A 17,531-nucleotide genomic window follows, 5' to 3' on the forward strand; every position below is an offset into this window, starting at 1 on the left:
CCTTTTACCATGGCCTCTGCAGCTACAGTTGCATTTTTATGTCATAACATCTGGCAATAACTGAGAAATTAGAGCTAAAGTGGACTATAAGCGTCAGTCGCTGGTCATGTCTATGAAACATGGCCTAGAGAAAATATTCTCACAACTTTCTGACTATTGAAGTACCTGGATGTCATGGCAAAATGTCTCAAAACACCTCAACAAATCAACTGTCCCTCCCCGAGACACTGAATTCTAATATCTTTAAGTTAGCATGTGAGCTTTTGTGACCCACAGCTGCAGGTTCCTTTGGGATACATTTGGCCCTAACTCACAGCACTGAGTCACAGTGAATCTGGATATGGCGACACACTGATGCTTTGTTAAATGTGTTGATATTTGAGTCTCATCTGACAAACACAACATGTGACAGTGCCATAACTGAGCTGTAAGTGCCAAAAACCCAGGCTAGGCCAACATTTGTCTGTTATCTGGGAAATATTGTCTGAATTGTCACGTTACCATGCTGGTCACATGACCTCTGGTACCTGGATACATGACAGGGTAGCTAGGTTTGAAGAGAAGCGAAACGTGTGCCAGCTTTGGGACTGAAAGATGAACTGTTCTGTATTAAGGACTGAATCGTATTTATAATAACTAAAGGTGGCAACTCAGGCGGTGATTTAGCTTTAATTATGGCTGAGAAGACCTCTGTGTGTCCAAAACAGTGTGAGATTAGTATTAGGTTCGGTTTAGTGACTCGACTGACTGGTTGCAGAGTGTGTGTGTGTGTGTGTGTGTGTGTGTGTGTGTTAACATTGCCTGGAGGCATTGTTCTGGCATTCATGGCCCAGCAGAATAGAGAATCTGCAACTCGACCAGAGAGGCGGCCCTCATTATCTCATCCTAATTACTGTCTACCTCACTGTTCTCTCACTCACTGTCTCATCTCTCCTTTGTATCGATTTGACAGATTTACAGTAGTAAAGGTAAGCAAGCAGGAGCATCAGTGCCCATCAGTGCAGCAGATTAAATCAGTACAGAGTTGCACGCTTCTGCCTGTTGACTGCAATAACAAGAAATCCCACAGATTAGTAGGGGTGGGGGAAAAAATCGATACTGTGTAGTATCGTGATATTTTGTTTGCTAATAATGTATCGATGCAGGGACAGCAGAAATCGATATTTTGTTACAAAAAAGGTTTTTGTGCTCTGACTTCAAAGCATGTTGATCCTTTTTCTGAGCAAGAATCCTGACATTCCTTCACTGTCCAAATGTGTTTAACTTGTTTTTGGCAGCAATAAACATGACAGTTTACTTATTTTAATTTAAGACACGTTTTATTTTAATTAAGTTTAAAACTTTTTTTATTTAATGTAAAACTATATTTTGTTTTAATTTACTTTCAAATTCTTCAGTTGCTGAATGGGCTGCATAGTTTTCATATTGCATAGTTCAGAATAGCTGTAATTGTACCAGATGGTTGCATTCAGTTAAGTTGGACTAGACTGTAATACAAACCGTTCAGTTTGTCAACAATAAAACTGAAATGAGAGAAAGACTGAGTGTGAGACTTTGATATTAGATAAAATGAATATTAATAAAGTTTACCTTTATGGACAGAATCTGAATATCGCAAAATATTTTTAAAAACTGCGATAATATCGTATCGTGGGATGTATGGTGATTCTACAGATTAGTGTAACAAACCAAACATCAAATTAAGACCAGTCCAGCTGTTGTATTTAGCAGAAACCCCTTTCATGTACATGCTGAAAGATAACGATTCAGATTCAAATGAGACTGCTGCGGCTCCAGAGAGCTTCAGCGCCGCACAGTTTGCAGGATGACTTTAACTCGACTGCTAAGCTCTCAATGACTGATCTATTTTGTAAGTGCCAGCTTATCATAATCAGCTTTTGCACATTTCTGAGCTGGTGATTCAACATCTCCGAACCTCAAGTAAACAATTGTAGGAACGTCAGCCCCGCACAGTGTAACTTCTCTACTGTTTTGACAGTGTTTGTTGTAGCTTAAAATAAAAAGTAAGAGACTCACAATAGGCCTATTTCTCTGTGGGCATATGCTGACAGTGACATTTCAGAGCCCTGTTATTTGTAAGAACACTCACGGGGCACATCATGTTATAATTAGCTATCTGTTTTCCACTAGCTGGAATGAATTTCACCGTATGAGAGAGAAAAGCTCAAGAAATCAGTGAATGTCAAACACGACTAATAAGACACCGTGTCTCTGAAATAAGCAGATAAACAAACCACTTTTCTGCTTTCAACAATGGATACGTGCGTATTACATTTAAATGATTTAAAATGAAGGCTTTTCATTTTTTAAACCAGACACTCTTAAGAACCACCTGTCTGACAGCTTCATTGGCACGACTGTCCATCTAATGTCACCATTGAATTCAAATGGCTAAACTTTCTTCTATAAGTTAAATGTTTCCATTGTTTTCATTTTTTCTCATTGTGGCTTTTAGCTTATCAATATCATGCATTCAATATCTCGAATATTAGAAAAGATTTACAATACAGAAAAGTCCTGTTTCTGATAAGTTCCATTTTTGCGTGTAAAATCTGGCTGCAACTCTTTTACTATGATTCGATGCATCAGTGCTGCATGCATGGAGGCAATCATCTGGTTGCACTGCAGAGGTGTTGAAGCCCAGGTAGATTTAATAGCTGCCTTCAGCTGGTCTGCATTGTTGGGTTGAAATGCTTCTCATGTCCATCTTGACAATACGACGTCGATTCTCTGTGAGGTTCACGCCAGCTGAGTTGGTTTGCCAATCAAGCACAGTCATCGCATGGTCACAAAACCATGAAAGCACAAAGTGTGATGACTGTGATGACTTTGAACTTGATAAAACACAGAGGACTAACCAACACCACAGACTGCCAAACCTTCACACAAACACTTTGGATTTATGTGATTTCCAGATGAAATCGCAAATTTTCTGTTAATTGAAACAGCAGCCTGCTTCTCTTCCTAATTAGCCCTTTGGGAAGAAACTGTTTTTGAGTCTTCCTGGGTACCACCATCACCCAGGACTTGAAGTGGGAGCCCACCATCACCTCCGTCATCAAGAAAGCCCAGCAGAGGATGTACTTCCTGAGGCAGCTGAAGAAATTCAACCTGCCAACACGGACGATGATGCAGTTCTACACTGCAATCATCGAGTCCATCCTCACCTCCTCCATCACCGTGTGGTACGCTGGAGCCACTATCAGGGACAAACAGAGACTGCAGCGTGTTGTGCGCTCTGCTGAGAAGGTGATTGGCTGCAGACTCCCATCTCTGCAGGACCTGTACACCTCCAGGACATTGCGGCGTGCAGCTCGGATCTCAGCTGACCCTTCTCACCCTGGACACAGTCTGTTTGACCTGCTCCCCTCAGGCAGGAGGCTCCGGTCCATTCGCACCAGAACCTCTCGCCATAAGAACAGTTTCTTCCCCTCTGCTGTTGGACACATGAACAATAACCGTATGACTGTTCCCGCCACTAACACATGACCCTACGCTGTGTTCACTGCATCATTCCATGTTTGGCACTGATCACCACCTGCACTCATGTATATATCTTTCTACGTAGCACTCATAATTCTTATTCTCATGTATATATCTCATGTATATCTCATGCACATATCTTTCTACGTAGCACTTTTAATTCTTATCCCTACTTTTATTTTTTCATGTCTATTTAAGTGCTATTTATGACACTATGTTTGCACTGAAGCACCGCAGCAATTTCCTAATGTTGTAAACCTGCTCAACATTTGGCAATAAACCCCTTTCTGATTCTGATTCTGATGAGGTTCCTGTTATTAATGTTTGGGTGGTTGACGGGGACGGATTTTCTCCTGTCACTTTCTTGGCCTTTACAGCTTCGTCATATTGCACTTTATGGTGACGTCTGAGGTGGTTATACAGATTTGTAGTGTTACCTTGCGGTGCTGCTACTATGGCAAAACACAGCTTGCAAATGATATTTTTTTGACTCTCATCGTCTTCTTTGAAGGCAAAAAACTTCCACACGGAGGAATGAGAACCTTTTCTTGGAAGTAATTTTACAGTGGGGTTGTCATTCTCACCGCCATCAGGAAACGTTTCCTCTGCCCTCATTGTGTTTTCTCCCCTCGGGCAGTTTCACGTGCTCTCCGTTGTTTTTTCCCTGCCAGATGGCTTGTGTATCACGTGGTATAAGGCTCCGCCCTTGTCATTTGTTGAGCAGGAAGCGTGAGCGCTTGTTTTCATGCAGATTACGTCCCGGATCAAAATGCGGTACAATCGTCATCTTTTTTTTTTCTTTTTTTTAAATCGTTGTCATTTGGAAATGAGATCGCACATAAGTATGAATCGAGATCACGATTTTCTAACGATTAATCGTGCAGCCCTAGTGTGGACCCTCTCCACACACTCCCTGTTGATGTAAAGGAGGGCTAAGTCAGTGCTGTGTCTCCTGAAGTCGACAATGACCTCTTTGGTTTTCTTAGTGTTCAGTGTCAGGTTGTTCTCTGAACACCAGGCTGCCTCTCTGTAGTCTTCCTCGTCTCCCTTTGAGATGAGTCCGACTACCGTGGTGTCATCAGCAAACTTGATGATGAGATTGTTGTTGTGGGTCGAACTGCAGTCGTGGGTGTAGAGAGAATACAGGAGGGGGCTCAGCACACAGCCGTGTGGGGAGCCGGTGCTCAGTGTGCGAGTGGAGGAGAGATGAGGGCGGAGTCTTATAGTCTGGGGCCGGTTTGTAAGAAAGTCCTTTATCCATGATGAACGCAGTGACACAGTGAGATAAGAAGTATTTATACTGTCTGAATAGTAACTTACTCAAACTCAAATACTGGATTTCCACCTCGCGCATTTCACTTTATATGTAATGAATTTGGAATATATAAAACAATCAAACATTTTAACAATATTCAAATTTTTTGATATACACTAGGATGTTATCAGTGACAGAAACATTTATATTTTGTCAGCAGGGCTGTGCGATATGACCAAAATCATCCTGATATAAGACATCTATCGTCCGATAACCATATAAATCACAAAAATTTAACATTTTCTGTAAAGTCTGTGAATCTCGGGCAGCTCGACTTGTGTGAAGTGTTTCCAGCTGGGCGTCGTGTAGCTGGAGTCGAGTGTTTTAACCGATGCATGAAACGATACATTTTTAGACATAAGTTGTAACGGCGCCGTTTTCTTTGTGAGTATTTCTTACACGGCGTGCTGCGGGGAAAAGCCTGTTCTAACGTTTGAGTCTACGGTTTATTTTTTAGCACCTGGCGGCTCTTATTTACTTCTCATCCGTAAACAATCTGCTCTTTCACGTGATTCAGTTTATTTTGAAAAGTCTCAACAGGATCTTGAGCTTTATTGTGAAAGGTTTATGTGGAACATAAACAAGCGGACACGCGATGCTGTTACCGTCGTTGTTGCTAACGACAACGCATAAAAACAGGGCTTGTCTGTCCGTAGTGTGGTTATATATAAGAGAAAGAGAACTTTAAGAAATTAATATAGTCACTACAGTGACCATCACAACCATGAAAAATATTGTCGTAAACAGTTTATTTTGTTTACAAACAAACGATAGCGTGAAATGAAACAATAGACGTTTTTATATCGTTATCCGGTATATATCGTTATATCGAACAGCCCTATTTGATCAGATTTATGAGTGGTCAAGCAACCTGGGAAACATGTACAGATATTTCCCACTCAGACCTGAGTGACCTGTTTGTAAACAGCAGAATTCATTATTTCCTATTTGAAAATAAGATTTTGTAGAAAATAAAATATCCAGTCTTCATAAGTGACTTGTGTGGAATGGAAATGTGTGGTACCTGACCACGATAAACTCATTCTCATGGGGTTGCAGCAGTGGGTGGATCCACATACTTCATTTGACGTGGAGTTTTACACCGGACGCCCACTGACCCAGCCCTCCCAGGGATTTGTGTCTCCTCTCAGTGTTGAGGCAGGGATCTTTAGCTTGTTAAGACAATATATTAACCACTACAGTCTGTATGGAGCCATTTTTTATTTTACATAAAATTACATTTCTGTCATTGCATATCTGTTCAGTCTCTTTGCTCTCTACTTTTATTTGGGAACAGTTAAAAATACAATTTGCTGTCATTAGCCTTCGATGGGGAAACCTTTTCTCTCCAGGGTTCAGTCTCTCAACTTTACAAGCAAACTTTGTTGTTCCTAATTAGTCTGACTGTTATACTGACGAGTTGCTGCAGCTATTTTGATTACCATTACGGTGTGAATACAGGTGTAATTAATAACTTCCATTATGGCCAGGGCCTCGGTTCATGCCATTCTGTTTAGTAGGGCACACCAAACTATGATTATTTTAATCAATTATACCTTTGTTTAGACTGCTGCGCTATATCAAAGTGGATATTGTGTTTTCTTCCTCTTCTAATACTTCTTCTGCTAATTCATGCTCGCTGCCACTTTAATCCCGAGCTCTCTCCTCCTCTAGATGTCAAGATCAAAGATCTGACTTCGCTCTGATATGTAGTCTCACCTTTTGATTTTTATTGGCTGGTGACTTTTTGACTGTGAAGGCCGGTCAGAATAACTTTGATAAAACACGTATACAAGGATAAGATGAAGCCCTGCACCAGTTAGATTAAATAAACAACCAGAACACAACAGGAGCCGGTACTTATTGCAGTTTTTGTTCTCTGGCTTTGATCAAGTCCTTTTGTGTCTGAAAACACTCGTATACAAAAATACATGTTGCTAAGGTATCCAAGGCAACATAACATTAAGTGTAGCACAGATGTGTCGAGATGATAGAAACATCTAACCAGGTAGTTAGCATGCTTGACTGACCTTTAACAGTCCACATGGGAACTCTTTGATGCTGCTTGAGATCAGAAAGTAGCTGTAGTTTAATTGGCTTTAGTCACCAGCACAGTGGACAGGGCCACACATCAAAGTATGATCAAGGGCCCTGGAACACTGTGCATAAAAGCTAGTATGCACAGACCATGCTTACTCTGACAAATGAGAGTGATACAGTCGTCTGATAGAATACAGTGGTTTGAGTAAAAGGACACACACTCTCTGGTTTGCAAAAAACACACATTTCTCTCACACTTGATGATTAGAAACTGCATGTGACATGACTGGATAGTTGGAGTGGCAGTAAAGGTTGAGGTGGGGGGTCTTAATCGTCGGCTAAAGCCAAGGTGAAAGCTGCTGCTGTCAGGACCCCCTAGCTAGCTAAATCCCTGCAAACTGTTATCTTGCTAGATGAAAAGCTAACGTCTTGTTACTATTGAGTCCTAGTGATGGGCCTTACACAATGCGCAGCGATAGGAAACTCTGGGGTAAAATGCAATTCAGGGCGTAAATACATTTTCAAAAGCAGCTCCCTCTCTCTAATGCGGGGTGATTATTTGAGAATAGCGTTCTCCAGAGGCCTTTTATGAGGCTGAGCATAGTCGCTCTGGTTAGACACGGCAGCTATCAGCTTAAACACACCCGTGCTGCCACCTTTGAGATTAGCCCTCAGATTCCCATCTCTTCCATCATGCAGACTTGACATTTAGTTACAAGATAGAAAATTGTCTTCACAACACCTCAAAGGAAAACTTTAGTACCTGACAGGGGAGGGGGGAGATCTCAATTATGTGGCTGAGTCAATGAAAATATAATGCGGGATGCCAAAATAATCCAGCATGAGTTTCTGCCTAGCACCGTTGAAAGACATGAAAATGAAGACATCAGTGTGGATGGTCCTTTTAAAATATCCTAAGCTAACTGGCATGATTGAATATGAGGTGTCTGCTTAGTTATTGAAAAATATCTCGCTTAATGGCAGAAGTAAATTAGAATGGAAACATGTTAAATCCTTGCACAATGCAAAAGAAATTAAAAAAGCCAGAGTAAGTTCAACAAATAGTTTGATGTAATGCCAACAAGTTCTAACATTAGCCTCCGTACTGCACATCTCATCCTGCTTTTCTTCCAGTTTGCTATAAAAAGAAAATAGAAAACAATTAAAACCAAGTTTTTTCCACCTCCCCCTGCAACAATGAACCAGTTTGAATTGATGTTAATGGATTTCACATCATGTTGCAAACCAAAAATATTAATGCACTGATAGTTTTTTGTTTCTTCTTTACTTAGCTAGATACTAGAGTTGACTTCCTTGGTAAGTGCATTTTTTTACATCATAAACCCAGTTCAATTTCATTTATACAAATCACAACAACAGTCGCCTCAAGGTGCTTTATATTGGAAGGTAGACCCTACAATAATAGAGAAAACCCAACAATCATATGACCCCCTATGAGCAGCACTTTGGCGACAGTGGGAAGGAAAAACTCCCTTTTAACAGGAAGAAACCTCCAGCAGAACCAGGCTCAGGGAGGGGCGGGGCCATCTGCTGTGATTGGTTGGGGGGAGATAAGGATGAAGACATGCTGTGGAAGAGAGACAGAGATTAATAACAGGTATGATTCAGTGCAGAGAGGTCTGTTAACACATAGGGAGGGTAGAAGAAACACCCAGTGCATCATGGGAATCCCCCAGCAGCCTACACCTATTGCAATAAATGAGAACGTGGACGTTTTGGTGAACACTAATCGGACAGGCAATCAAGCCTAGAGTAACCCTGGTCTGTGATGAGTGGGTTTCTGGAACATTTGTTACTCCAAAGGAGAGTTTAGCCTGAAAGGAACTTGAATGTCAAACTTGAGGAAAAAGTCAAACCCCCATGACACCCTGCTTTTCCTCTCGAATCCTCAGTGAGGGATTTTGGTGACCCTAATCCATGTTGTGCACAGTTATTCAACCCTGAGCCAGAAAGAAAGTGGGGGTGTGGGTGCTGAGAGGGGTAAGTTGCGTTCTGTCAATGTTGCCTGACTTCAAAGCTGCCAGCTCACCATGCTCTCTTCTGAAATCCCCCCAAAACCTGACAACATTAGAATACCATCAAACACTCTCTGGCTGCCTTTGAAATGCCACTGACACTGTTTGGCGCTGCAATTTGCGGGCTCTAACGAGCGCGCCCATGTTATTGAAATAAATCTGAGGCTTGTAATGGGAATGGAAATGAACACATCTTTCATGCTTTGGATTAGAAGTGAGAGTTGAATATTGAGACAGAGCCTTGTTTCCCTCGAGAGTCAGTTGTTGACTTTGTAGCTCTCCGTAGTTGTCCATTGTAGCCTTGCCGTTTCTGGCATTTTCTTTTCCCATTCCCTTTTCTCTCCTTCTTCTCTCTACGTTCATCCGTCACTCTGCTACTCTCGTCTTCTTTCCTTCGTCCAGAGGGCAGAAAACGATTCTTTCCAAATGAAAGACTATAAAATGTCTGCAAGAAAAGGTAAAAGCAACCAGACTACACAGCCACAAAGGTTAAGTGTACTAATTGAGAGCTTTGATAGACTCAGTCTATTGATTTTAAAGTCACACAGGAACTTGTCTCTGTCCACTTGGTCATGGTGTGATGGAAAATAGCCGTACAGTAGAATGTAGGTAGATGAATACACAATGTAGTCTTCCAGCAAATTATTTGAATTACATTGAATTTCATGATATGGTGAAAACATGAACAATTAGAGACCATCTGAGGATGACACACACACACCTGCACACACACACACACACACACAGACACACACACACACACACCTGCACACACACACACACACGTACACACACACACGGGATGAAAACAATACGAGCCTTGCTGTTGCGGCGGGTAATAAAAGTTTGAGCACTTTCATCAGTGGAACAATACGTGTTAATTACAGCAGTGGGTTGCCATTGTACTTGGATTGAACAGCAGCCTTTCCCCTACTGCGGGCTAATCTGTATGCATTAGAACGATCACTTAGACTAAATGCAGTGAGACTCGTGCGTCGCAGTCAACACATCATTTCTAAAATTAAGGGGTAGATGCTGTTTCCAAGAAACTTAAGTGCCTGCATTTAGTCGAGTGTTTATCATATGACAACAATGCAACGTAACCTTGTATAAAATGAAGACGTAGAGGGAATATTTTAGTAGTACTGTAAAGTTCTTACACTCTTATTACAGAACCATCATTTTAGCTATATGGTTATATCAATGCATCAAAAAAAGCCTGAAAACAGATGAGTTCTGTTAAAATAATGAAAAATAATAATTTAAATAAAGAGTCCAGTCCTGCTTGCTTTAGCAGTATCTGTATCGCGTGGTTGGATCTGTGACCGTAGGACTCTTGGACCAGTTCTGTGGGTACCAAACCAAAAAAGCACCAACCAGATTCATTTGTTTTGAAGAAGTCTGTGAGCTGGCCTTTACTGTTGTGGCCTGAGAGACTGCACGCTGATTTTTCTTTTTCTTTCCTGCTGAAAAATTGTTGTCCATTGCACTTAATGTAACAGCTCAGTGCTGCTGTGCCGTCTGGTTCCATTGCTTCCTGCAAGACTTTAATTTGCTGTTGCAGAGAATGGTGGGTTTGCACTTACAACACAATTCCTCTCCAGCACGGTGCTAGAAAATAAAGCAGTGAATGTCAGTAAGAATCTGAAATTAGCAGCAGTCATGAATGCTTCTTTTCTGGTGAATCCCTGTCTTTTAAAATAATATATGCTGTATCCAGTAAATTACAGTTTAAATACCCTCACTGCTTATTCAATTAAAAAAAAGAAATACTCGACCTAGTTAGAGGTTGTAGGAGACTGTGTTTCATTTAATACATTGTAATGGGTAAAGACTGATGACACATATTTGGAAAGACACAGTTTTGACCCAAATTTACCAATTTATCAACCAACAAAGAACAAAAAACCACAATTAATGTTAATTAATGCTAATGAATTTTGTGAAGTGAGGTAGTGAATGATACCACTGAAACACTCATCCATCCAGCAGTTAGATGATGGTTTCAATGATAGGCAGAAGCTGTTAAATGGTTTGAATTGTAAATCAATGTGGCTGAAGCCAATCGAACGAACAGTCTGGTGCTGGGTGGATGAAGAGCGAGAACAGAGGCTGGCAGACGAATTATACCACACTGCACAGTAGCTTTGCCTGCACCGAAACCTAACACGCACCTCTCTGCGACAGTCGCAGCCCGCACAGGTATGCCGGCAACACGCATAGGTTATGTCAAAGGGTCTGCATAGATTCCAGCTTGAAAAAGCATTCAATTAAATGCTTCAGAGAGACTGGCCAGGTGCTCCCAGTTGAATTGATCAGTTCCACCAACCAGAAACCTTCGAGGCAGCACAGAGGAACAGACGGGGTCAACACGCAGCGCAAAGAAAAGTAGCGCTGTAAAACAAAAGTTTGCTTCGTTGACTTATTCATGGTCTCTATGGAATAAACAAGAGACTGGCAGTCTGACATATTTAATCACTGCTGTTGCACATAAACTGGTTTAGACAGCATTTAACATACAGACAGAGAAAGTTGAATATTAGGTTTAACTTTACAGAGAAAGCTTGTAGCCTCTGCACCAAAGCTGAGCTTTATCTTCAAAGTTGCTTTGAGAAACACGATGAATACGGTCTCATCTGAAGCCGTTTCTTCCTCAGAGCGATGGCCTCTGAGTCCCCATTGTGAGGGGAACGCACAGCAGTGAGGCTTTTGGGTGTTTTGTGAAAGATTTCCTTCATGAATAACTACAGAGTTCCTTATCGTTAGCTTCATAGCATAATTGCCTAAGTCAATGACTTAGGCAATTATGCTATGAAGCTAACGTTATATGAGTTAAGATAAGCAGTGGATTGAATCACGTAGGACGCTGCCTGTCGGCATCCCAGAGAAGTCTTTTTAAGTCTTCTTCATGTACATTTATCTTTGTTTTAATTATGAATTAACTGGCTTTTGCAGACAACGTGTGAGTCCAGAACCACGTGACTTGATTAATAATGCTAACCGTACAGAATATTCGGAATCACATGATTCCAGTTCAACTCCAGTCCTGATATCAAACAGAATTTATTTTAAAGGAGATGATGAGACTTAAATAAGCTACCATGTTTGCTTCCATCGTAAACTAACCTCTGTTCAGTCATGTGCCAAATGCTTTCCTAACAAACAACAGCATCCACACATGCAGACTTCCTGCCCCTCTTCCCTCACTTATCCTCCCTAACAGTGGGATTCATTACAGGAGGCTGAGGTAAAGAGAAGGTGAAGGATGAGGGAGGTGAGGATTGTCAGGGGTGATGGTGGGGGAGTACATGGGGATCATGTTGCAACACCTAGGGGAGTGTGTGAGAGAGATAAAGCGAGGATGAACATGATCAGAGGGGATAAAGCTCGGTCGAGTCCTCGGCAGTAACTCCCTCAGTCAGAGAAGGCAAGCCCACATGTGCACGCAGAGGTGACACTTCTCTTCTGTCTCGTGTCTTTTGTTTCTCAGCCCTGCAACTACGTGCCACCGTATTCTCTTTAATAAAACAAAGCGTACCACGAAAGCAAGTCAGAAACATTAATAAGCCGGCAACGCGTAGCACGCGGTGAGTCATAAATATTGCAGCTGGCTCGTATGAAAAGAGATCAGTGAGTTTATTGTAGCCTAGCTGACAGAGCCTTGCAGAACATCCCACTCTTTCTTCGGGGTAACTGTTTATCTTCAGGGCATATGTTTATATCTGAGAAATGCAATTATTTTTTGTGCATTGTTTGACGGCTCCTTGAGCTCTGCACAGTGAGGGAATACCTCAGTGACTCGGAGTTTCATGGGGATTTTTCTTCTTATTTATGATGTTTGCAATTTGTTTGGATTGATGCAAAAATACATACGGCTCTCTGTGTGCTCCTTCCAGTTGAGTTTGATGACTGTGCGGGGAATGAGGACGTGACGTTTGGTGTGTCGGATCCCGGCTTCCACGTGGACGGGGATCTGAATCTGGTTCCTCTGCGAGATCTTCCGCACAGCGAGCCGGTCCTCTTCATCCGCGGCCTCAGCGCACGTGCAGATGACCTAGCGCAGGTGGACATCATAGGAACACGTGGTCGGTCAGCAGAGACACTCGGGGTGAGTAGAACTGGTGTGTTTGTATGTTCTATATCAGCTGTCATATCTGAAAGGGTTATTTTTGATTAAACTTGGAAAATGTTACTGAAAAGTAGCGAAAGCAGGCACTGTGATCAAATATCAAAGCTCCTGGGAAAATAAGGAGATTAACAAGCTGTTCCTTAACCCTCTCCAGGCAGGCGTTGCCGATTTGCAACAGTTAAACACTAACAACCTGATCACCCCACATACATATTTTATGAGTTTTTTTTACTCAGAAGTACCACTGCAGGACTTGGTTGTGCATTAGCAACGAAAAGTTTAATTTGAGCCTGAACATGTCTATTCTCTTTCTTGTCAACCATTAAAGGTGACTGATTCACTTCCATGTATTTATAGTAGCCAGGAGCTGGTTGGCTTATTTTCCACATAGACACTGGGAACAGAAATAAACAATTATCTTTCAGCACCAGTAAAGCTCGTAATTATCACATCATATCTGGTTCTTTAGCAGTTGAGTTGTTAAGTACACAACTGCGATATCTCAACAACTTATATGTTTAAGTGGGTGTTGATGATGTGACATTTCTATGAAAAGCTTCCAATGGTCTGGCTGATTTCACGACGCACTCAGACGCGTCAAACCAGTGTTTGAAAAACTGTTGTGCAGTAAATTCTTCTGTTTCTTATTAATGTCAATATTTTTCCCTTGGTCCAGATAATCCAGCCCTGGGTAACATAAAACCTCTGCTAGTATTGTTGTCAGTGCCGTGCACTTGTCATGAGCCTTTATGCTTTGTCCCAAGTGCTGAATACTGAAATGACTGACATGTTAGCAGCCTCCAAATGCCATGTAAATACAAATATGAAGGTAAATAGTTTGCGGTGTGACAAACAAAGCAGTTACTGGATGTCGACTCAGTCTGACTATATTTTGTGTGGAAACTCGATTATTAGCAGGAACTGCATTGTGGTGTTGGATGAGCTTGTGTAATATAATCATGTCGGGCTCTATGGAATAAACAAATGGTTGACCGGTGACCCTTTGGAATTACTAGTGGGTGGATTTTGTTAACCTTGGGCAAATCTATGCAAGCTCTTTTACCTTTTGCAAGGTTTTTGCTGTGAGTTAAGGTAAGTAGCTTCTGGCTCTTGCAATAAATTATGCTCGTGCAATACTTTTATTAATGAGACAGTTAATGACCATAACAGAATCAACCTGGGAAAGCAGCAGACGTTCATTGTGTTACAATGCAAAACCTCAGTTTGTCACTATGAACACATTTTAGGAAAAACAAAAATGACAAAACAAGACTGAGACTGTCTTGTTTTTATTTTGAAATTCTTTGTGCTGAGGTCAAAGTCAGCTCGAGCTGCTGATGTTCCACTTTGAGGTGTCACACTGTTATTCAGAGACATGACAGGGATCTAAACCCAGGCATTCACACATTAGTGACCTTAATTGCAAAAGTAAAAAACATTAAAAATTCATCTTCATTCATCATGAATTTGAATCACTTGTAAATGTGAGGCCTCCTCATGCAACCTTAATTATCAACGATTAGCATAATTGCAACCACACCAAAGACATCACGCATCGTCGTTGAGGAAAACACCCACATCCTTATTCTGTTTAAAGCGAATGCATGCTACTTTTAGTAAGTACAAAGTGGAGTCTATCCCAGCTGTCTTAGGGTGAGAGGCAGAGTACACCCTGGACAGGTCGTCAGTCGGTTGCAGTTCTGACACATAGACACAGACAACCATTCACACCTGTGAGCAATTTAGAGTTTCCAATTAACCTAACCCCACTAACTGCATGTCTTTGGACTGTGGGAGGCAAGAACATGCAAACTCCACACAGAAAGACCCCGGCCTGAGGGTGGAATTGAACACTGGACCTTCCTGCCGTGAAGCAAGCTAACCACTGTGTGTCATGGTCCTGGGCCATGTGGGCCCAGTATTCTTAGTTCCTTGTATTTTTGTATTTCGTTCCTTATTTAGGCCATGTTTTCTGAGTTGCCCTGTTGTGTTGTTCCCTAAGTGTTTTCCCTTCATGGCTTTTACCCCCTGTGTGCCCCTCTGTGTATCTGTGAGCCCTCGTCTCTCCTTATGTTTTATTCCATGTTTCCCCTGCCCATTATGTCTAAGTTCTCCCCGTGCTCTCTCTCCCCCCTGTGTGCCCTCTATGTATTTATGAGCCCTCGTCTCCCTTTGTGGTTGTTTCATGTTTCCCCAGCCCGTTATGTCTGTGTTTCCCCGTGCTCTCTCTCCTCCTGTCTGAACCTCTGTGCCTGTACATGTCATGTTCCGTTCACCCCGCCCTGTCTCGTTATGATTATCAGTGTCACCTGTGTTCCCCGTGTGTGCCCACTTTCCTCGTTTACCCTCTGTGTATTTCTGTCTGAGTCTCCCTCTGTTCGGCGTCGCGTTCTCCCTCATGTTGTGTGTAATCCTCCCCGTGGTTCGGTTCCTTGTACAGTTCATGCTTTAGTTTTCCCAGTTTTAGTTTATTTTGTATTGCTTCCCGTGGCCAGCAATAAAGCTGTGTTTTTTGAGTTTATCCCCGTGTCTGTGAATCTGCATCTTGGGTCCTTCCCCTGCCTGCCACACAACGTATCATGACACTGTGCTGCCCTCTGCAACCAGAATATAAAAAATATGTAACATAAATCTGCTCTGAAAAGGACTAGAACCGATATTTTTAGTTTTTACACATGCTCCACACGCGTTCTGAGTCAGTTTGTTTACGCTTTCATGAATATGCATGCGTGCATACATCTCTGTTCATGTTCTTCAATCATTATTTGTGCACAAGGTCACATCAAAATAGAGTGGAATGAAAACACTCTGCAAGGCAAAGCAAACAGCTGCGGTTTTGCACCAACTTTCAGTGCAAAGAATTCCACTGGCCAGTTTCCGTTATTGGAATTTGGCCTGTAAGCCTGCACCCCTACGCCGAGCTTGGTTTCTCTGCAAATGTGTCCCTTTGTTTGTGTAATCTAGAGAAATTTGTTTTTGCTGAGAGCAAATTGACTGCCTTACAAAACTCTCTGCACCTGAATACACACTATTGTCCCTCATTCATATTTCTGCATAGACCCCAATTCTCCCCCCACCTTTGGCCAAATATGCAAAGTTGATTAGGGAAACTTTCCACAGACTGCAGGTATAGTTGGTGTTTCGCAGCCTTTCCAGAGATCATCTGTCTTTCTTCTGCAGTGCTCAGAGTCCTGCTGTTACCATTTCTCCAGCACTGGCTTAATGAATATCCCCATCCCGTTTGGAATGATGTGGCTCTCATTTGTTTGTGTCCGCTGCCGTCGTTTATTTGGTTAGGTAGTCCACAGGTGTTACTTTGGCAAGGCATTGTGGGAGTAAGTTAATTAATCCTTGGCAAGTTATTTGTGGAAAGTGACGTTCCTGGTGACTAATACAGTATGGCTGTGTGGTTCTGTGTGAGTGAATGTGCTCTTCAGTTTCTGGATCTCTTTTAAATTATTGTTTCAGACAACAATAGTTGCGTTCTTCGTCCAAATACATCAAATAATGTGGATTTTTTTAAAACTATAACTATTATTCATTACTCTATTATCCATGATTGTGATAACATCCTTGATGTAGCATCTCAATATGCTGCAGCCACATGCCAGTTTACACGTTATTGGTCGTGGTGTAGTTTATCTGCGACTGTGCATGATGGCACAGGTCATAAGGAACGTCTGCATGCTTGTAGAGTTGCGAGATGGATTGCAGGTCGGCTAAAATCTCGATCTTTTCGCTGCTTCTAAGGTGCGTTGTATAGACACTTCAGTTTGGCTGGAATGGGATCAAATAACAATTTGCAAAGTCCTCAGGCTTTATTCATCTCACACACCAACACCATCGCAGCTGTTTGGCTGAATAGGAGTTAACACAGTTTCTTGCACAGTACTGATGATCACGAGTGTTTGCAAGCTGGTCAAGCAGAGTGACATTACTTTGAGCTTGTCGTGTCTTTTTTCATCAGGATTCAACATTCAGAACTGTACAGAAATACACTTTATTAAGCGACTGAGCTGCAGACTTGCATATGTGGTCACAGGGAGATGTTTAGACCACATACACTGATGAAGGTTTAAAAGAGCTTAACCTGCCTTTCTGATACAAGGGCAACTTAATCAGAAGCGGCAATCTTTGTACCCGAGACCCAAAGCAAGTGAACACATCACCCACTTCAAGAGCCTCTCCAGCAAGAGTAATGACATGGGCTGATCTATAAGCCAAGATATTCTGAGGCTATGTCTACTTGATTGATAAGGCTCTGTAAGTGAAGCTATTCTGCATTTAGACCTCCTATAAGCAGAGTCAGAAGGGGACTGCAGTGATGCAATGACTGAGCTAATCATCTAGTTTTCTGTTATATGAAAGACATTAGGAGACAAGACAGCCTCGACTGACAGTCTGGATCTCACATGTGGACATGGCATTTTGCATGTTGTCGTGGCTTTGCAGAATGTTCTTCGGTGGGGAGCCATCCGCTTTCCACATAGATTCCCAGTGTACCCTG

The 17,531-nt window shown here is 42.0% G+C and overlaps 1 protein-coding gene across 1 annotated transcript in view; it reads left to right on the forward strand.

Annotated features, from left to right (window-relative positions):
* cdh13 (cadherin 13, H-cadherin (heart)) overlaps positions 1 to 17,531 on the forward strand; it is a 295,213-nt gene that overhangs the window by 24,783 nt on the left and 252,899 nt on the right. Inside the window, exon 3 of the mRNA XM_085358926.1 lies at positions 12,792 to 13,003. Within this exon, the coding sequence (XP_085215052.1) occupies positions 12,792 to 13,003 (212 nt within the window). The remainder of the gene's footprint in view (positions 1 to 12,791; positions 13,004 to 17,531) is intronic.

Source organism: Diplotaxodon limnothrissa, linkage group LG7 (assembly GCF_057381915.1).
Source record: "Diplotaxodon limnothrissa isolate DT_005_m linkage group LG7, D_limnothrissa_male_GT1.1, whole genome shotgun sequence".
In the NCBI taxonomy this organism is placed as follows: Eukaryota; Metazoa; Chordata; class Actinopteri; order Cichliformes; family Cichlidae; genus Diplotaxodon; species Diplotaxodon limnothrissa.